General features: G+C 37.9%; 1 protein-coding gene across 2 annotated transcripts in view; it reads right to left on the bottom strand.

Annotated features, from left to right (window-relative positions):
• Positions 1 to 105: 105 nt before the first annotated feature.
• The window catches only part of STON1 (stonin 1), a 48,120-nt gene continuing 41,950 nt past the window's right edge, over positions 106 to 6,275 (bottom strand). The window contains exons 8-9 of one of the 2 annotated variants that reach the window (XM_063391204.1): positions 6,039 to 6,128; positions 106 to 4,202 (exon numbers count right to left, since the gene is read on the bottom strand). In XM_063391204.1, the coding sequence (XP_063247274.1) occupies positions 4,095 to 4,202; positions 6,039 to 6,128 (198 nt within the window). In that variant the 3' untranslated portion in view covers positions 106 to 4,094. The remainder of the gene's footprint in view (positions 4,203 to 6,038; positions 6,129 to 6,275) is intronic. The other variant, XM_063391205.1, reaches the window with a different exon arrangement.

The following is a 6,275-nucleotide window of genomic DNA, read 5'->3' as shown; positions in this document are numbered from 1 at the left end:
AGGAGTAGTCAAGTTGCTCTTGAAGATAACAGCTACTGCAGTGATTGCAGCCTAGCTTCTTTTTCTCCAGATCTGCTTCCCTGGAGTATTTAAAGCCTGTTTGCTACCTTTCATGGCTTCTTTTTTCATTCCTATCAGCTGTGCTGGCATTGTTGGTTTAAAGAAAGAGGCACCAAACTAGATGCCTCCATTTCATCAACAGAAACTTCCAATTACACAGCCACCTACACATAGTTAAAGAAGAGTGTTCAAGTGATAAGCTGTAAAGATGTCACCAAAGAGGAAATTTGAACCTTTGCCACTGACAATTTTTGCAGTTTACATTAAATCTCAGTCTGAGCTGGGTAATTTACTTAAATTATTAACACATACACAGCCATGTGGGATCTGGAAATCACATGAGATGCAAACCCCACCCTGCTGCACACAGGACTCAATTTAGGGTATCACATGTGCACACACACAAATCAGGTAAACTGCAAAGGCTCCCTCTCAGCAGCAGAGCTGCTTCCTGCACAGGCAAGGACATGCTGCCTTGTTTTCCCTCCTGGGACAGTCACAGGAATGATTTCCACCTGTCTACTCTCTGACATCACCAGTGCCAGTGGCCCTCAGGAATGCACCAGGGCCTCTTCAGCACACACAGTCCAACTCTATTCCCAGGTGATGAAGCAGAGTAGCAGAGTAGTTATCTTTTCGTGACAGTTTTTCCCATTAAAATCTCTCTCTTCTTTCACTATGCATTGCCTGATGCTAAGTGATCATGCTAAACACCTGGTCCAGATTTGTGACTACACTACTAATTTAAGTAAGTGCAGAGTCTGATACATAAAAGAATGGCACTATTGCAATCACTTTAAACCTTTTACATTCTCCTTTTCAGCTGAGTCCTTTGCTTTCATGTCTGTGACAGCAACTGAGTTCCAAAGCACTCTTCTTGTTGCCAAAACACTGCACCACAAGCTCAATTTGCATCACATAAATGAAAGCAATTCTTTTTACTAGTGACTGGTCTATCATTAGTTCATAATTGTGATGATTAGAAATAACATCTCTGACCCCCTCTTACGTTCAGCATAATGCCATGATTTCAATCAGTACAAAAGCTCTGGATGTAAGCACAGCTGTGCTCACAAGCAGTTCCCACAGGTGGGGAATGAAGCAGGATTGAGAACAGAGGAAAGTGTCTTAAAACTCTGTAGTTTAGCAGTCAGTACAAATTCCATATGATGCACCTCTTTACACACACCAGCTCCTGAGCTTAGTCAATGATCAAATAGGACTGTGATACGATCTTTAACTATAACACAAACCAAAGCTACTGGTCAAAAAAAATAGCCACTAGACCTAAAACTTCTCCATCACCTATCTTAAAACTGATTTTTGAGATTCATTTCTTTTGACATCCCCTGAAGGAGTCCTGCACATGGTTTAGGACATGACAGCACAATATCTTAAGTGGGCAACAACTGATTTACTTGCATTCTGTTTCAACAGGCCAAGAGCTCGCCAGCACATCCCCCCCTACCACATAACCTAGTCAGGAAACTACAGGCAAGGGAGATGAGTTAGAATTAACAACAACTGACAGCACCTGCCCTACAGAGCTGCAGAGGTAACAGCCAAGCAGAAAGAGAGTCTCTGTGGGCATTTTTCTTTTTGTACCTGCTGTAAGTAGAGTGAAATCCACCATTTACAAAATTGCTGTTAAAAAAAAATAAAAACCACTGACAAAACATCAAATGTAATTTATACTTCAAATTTGTCTACACACAAAAGCAAATAAGTAAAACTTTAATAACAGGTTTAGATTCATGCCAGAGCTTCCCATTCAAGCCAGAGTTCACACTTGTTATTCTATCTCATTATTTTGACTTTACCTTCTTTTTGGTGTAAAGTCTTAGGCAGCCATTTATTGAAGTACCCTTGAAGGCCTTAACTGGTATTACACACCTCATTCTGTCACAGCTGCAGCAATATGTTTGCTAAACTGTAGGTAGCAGCAATCAAAAACATAAATTCATAAACTATTCAGATCAAAAGCACTGACTACTACTCAAGTCACAGGCTAGAGCTTACATTTTAATAGAAAACCTTTTTTTTAGTATAAAAATTCCTGACCTCAGGTGTATTTAGTCGTAAATGCCTTGTTCAAAGCTGTAATTCTTTACTAATATTGTCTTTAAAATTACCTAAAAACTAAGTGCTTTTTAGCCACTTTACTTAATAGTGATCAGGAAAAACAGGTCAAATTCAGAAGCAGCATTCACAGCCTTTGTGGTGCTTAGTGAATATCCAGTCCTGTCCCATGGATTCCTGTGCCACACTACCTCTGCTTCCAGTCTTTTTTGACATTGGACATGGTCCCACCATTCATAATGTGCACATTTACAGAGCATGAGCACCTCAGAGCCTGTGAGAGAGTGCTGAAACCTAAAAGCATCTATCATGTGGTAAAGACTGCATTTCATGTGCATTTATGGGTCTAAAGTGTAGCATCAATGCAGCTACAAGTCATCCAAATGGGAGAAAAGAAATCATACACTGGAATACTTTAACTGCCTCTGAATACACAATTCTTCACATTTCAGCAGCAGCATCTATAAAAGACAAAAGAAATGTCACCTCTGGTTCAAGTTCTCTAGCTCACTGTCTTTGATACTGGAGAGTAGCAGATGCATCAAAAAAGCGTGCAATAAACTCAGTAATTGTTAAAAAAACTACTTCCTGCCTTATGGCATTAGCACAAGGGTTTGCACCATTATGAACAAGGGCTAGGGTTTTTCCCTTTATTTCTTCCATACATACATTCTCTCCCACTTCAACATTTCTTTCGCTTCTCCCAGCCTCTGCACCCTCTCAGGGACTAGAGATAACCAAAATGCCTCACAAGGTCTCATTCCAGCAGACATGGGAAGTGTGCCTTAGTGTAGCACAGCCCTTCCAGCAGGATGATCCTGTTCTGAGGCAGCCTGGCTGCAGCTTTACCATGGAGTTGCCCATCTTGCCCTATAGGAACAGGAGCCACCCAGGGAAAAGTTGCAGGTCTGAAAGACAAGGGCCCAAAGCTTCTTCGGACCTTTATTTCTAGAAGAACTAACAAAAACGTTGATGTTGAGGGCTGGGAGGAATGCAGCTCTCATGGCAGGGTGAGCTACTGCCACGTGCATGCCTTGTACCCATTTCTCTAAGCAGAGTTTATATTGAGGGAACACAAAAACAACTCTATGCTAGAAATGGATATGAGATGACATTTTTATTATTATGCACAATTTGTAACATTCACAGCTTACTGGTCTGTAGTCCTAGAACAAAGTGGAAATGTACAGTAGCAAACTTAAATGACTTTGCATTGACAGTGAAAATAAATCACATTTTAATGTTACATCACACTACTCATTGCATCTCAGTAGACATAGCTAGTATAGAACAAACAATAATAATTCTCATATATTGAGAGCTACAGGATCTTTCCCAGACATTTCCCTTATTGCATCTAGAGTGCATGTCTTTAAACTGAAGTCCAAAAAACACCAAAGCAACTAAAAAAACCAAGAGAAGTGTGCAGCTGAAACAGCCACAGGTTTCAGACTTGCACAGATATTGCCTTTTTTTTCAACTCAAAAGTCTTTGAAAAGAATAACACAACAGTGTCATTTTATATTTCAAGTCATACCTTGCTTTTAAGAACTGGGGAAAAAACCCAACAGAATTAAAATTTATTTAATTGTAATCAATAAGTATTTACTAAGTATTTCTTTACTTTCTTGAATTACAAACAGATATAACATTTCAAACTTTAAAGCTACTCATTCCAATGATGCTGCTTCATTGGAAAAAAATTTTAAAAAATCAGAAAAGAACAGCAAACACAGCTGAGTAGCTTACAGCAGAATGGTTTAGTTTGGAAACTAAACAGAATAACAACACAAATTAACAACACAGATTTTGCATATTTTTTATCATTGTTTTGGGGGTTTTCTTGGCTTCATTTTTTTTTTTTTTATGGCACAACAGTAGAAAGTCCAGTTGTTTCACAGAAAGCTTATAAGTAAATAATGCCACAGTCTTCAAAGACATACTGGAGTGAGATTTCACCACTCTGCATCTCCAGTGGCTTTTGCAAAAACATGGTCTTTACCCTCAATAGACATCACTCCATCTTTTAAGTAGAACTTCCATTTGTTCTTAGTTCGATGTATCTGATGAAAAATAATAAACAAAATTAATGCAACCACAAATGTACACTAGACCATTCATTAAAAAAAACACCCAAGGTTTAAGCACAACCTGTTTTACACACCTGCTTTCTATTTTAAAATCCTTATGGCCCAAAATATTCAATGGAAGCATTATACTTCAATTGTTTATAAAAACCTCCCTGCCCTCCCAAAAAAGAAACCTCCTGAATCTTATCCTCTCATGTCCCATTCTCCTATCCCACAACCTCCTCCCAAAATGTGTGACCTATGACAGCTCAACACCAGCAGGACAAGACAACAGTAACGGGGCCATCCCAAAACACAGCACACCTCACAAACCAGCGTAGCTTCACTAAAATGCAATGTTTTCCTTTTCACATGGCAAAACAATGCTGCATGCACAAAGGTGTTAGGAACAGGCTAAAAGCATCTGAACTTGGCTTAAAAGCAAACACTGCTATTTTAAAAAAAAGTAAGAAAGAATTTGTATATTCTTTTGTTTTAAAGGCCTGCAAGGAGATCCATACTGCTGAAAGTTTTGTTTAATACTAAAAGAATTAATTTTAAATATCTCTAGAAAATTCCTTGAATTGTCAGCATCGGTCTATTTGCAATTCCAGAAAGAAAAGAAACAGGACAGCAATTTTACCAACAACATTGTCTTAAAGGTAAGAAGGTAATTTAAGGCATAACTGGTTTTATCTGCTTTGTGCTGGGCCTACATGTTTTATTAAATCTGTTATTGCAAAGAAGAACGTTACCAACATCTTCCCCAGCTTCTGTAACTCTCGATTTCTAATAACATCTGATATTAAATTTCCTATAAGACATGCCCAATGCTGACCTTCCTAGTAGTTTCTTTTAGATTTTCAAGCAATTTTTCATCTTACTTCAGACAAAACTTGCTCGAGATAACTACCTACAGCAACTGCAATGTCTGAGTTCTGAACCTGCAAAACTTGGTGGACTTTCAGTACAATACAGACACCAATGGCTTCAGTTCAGAGGCATTTTCCACACATATCCCTATAACTTGCCAAAATAACTGGTCTCAGGAATGGTCAAACTGTCACCGTTTCATAAAGACAATTTTCTTAGCACATCTCTGTTTCCTAAACCACAGACAACTATAAAGACAGGCCTAGCTGGACACACAGAGTTATCACTAGTCACATTTGAAAGAATATTTAAAGAGGCAAGGCACACTCTGAAACTACAGCCACATTTTTGCATATTTACTTTAAAATATGCACTTTTTAATTTTTTAAATTACTGATATGTAAGCATCCAAAAACCATACAATAGCTAAAACGACTTAATTTGATCTTCATGAGTTCAAAATAAGGTTGAATTTTAAACATTAAAATGAATAAGGACAAAAAGGCACTTTATTTTTCAAACACAACAAAATTCTGGTAGGAAAATCTCTCAGTGAGCACTACAAAGACAAGTAAAAGAAATGTAAAAGAAAGTAATACACCTGTCTTTGTGTTATCCATTTTAAAAGCCTTAATTCACGGATGCATATGCCTACATACATCCACAGAGATGTTGATCTTACTTAAAAGTTAAGGAAATAAACAAGCTTTTGCACTTTTACAAATCATAATTTTGTCAGACTTGTTGTTCCCTTTTCCTTTAATAGGCCATTATGATTATCCTCTTTTCAGAAAACAGCAGGAATGTCTTCAGACTATTGTCAGCTAAACACATCATTTAAACACTATTACAGCATTAGAGTTTCTTCAAAAGGCAGTGACAGGAGAGCAGACATGGATTTGCTGAAGGTATTATTTAGGATGATTAAAGAACAAAGATAAAAGTGTATTAGTGTACCTTTTCGTACTGACAAACTATCACATTGTCGGTGTCAAACAGGTCTGCAATGTCCTGTTCACTGACATCATCACCAGAGTTTAAGGGGTCCTAGAGATGAAAACTCTGTTTTAGACAATCTTTCAGAATAGCATTGAATACACTTGAAATTAAACATATCCAGAACAATAAAGTTACCACTGCAAAAATCAAGACCTGGAGGCTGTGAGGACCACGTTGCACCAACCTCATTTACAA

Source organism: Prinia subflava, chromosome 2 (assembly GCF_021018805.1).
Source record: "Prinia subflava isolate CZ2003 ecotype Zambia chromosome 2, Cam_Psub_1.2, whole genome shotgun sequence".
In the NCBI taxonomy this organism is placed as follows: Eukaryota; Metazoa; Chordata; class Aves; order Passeriformes; family Cisticolidae; genus Prinia; species Prinia subflava.
The sequence above is the reverse complement of the archived record's forward strand: the minus strand, read 5'-3'. Positions and strand labels throughout refer to the sequence as shown.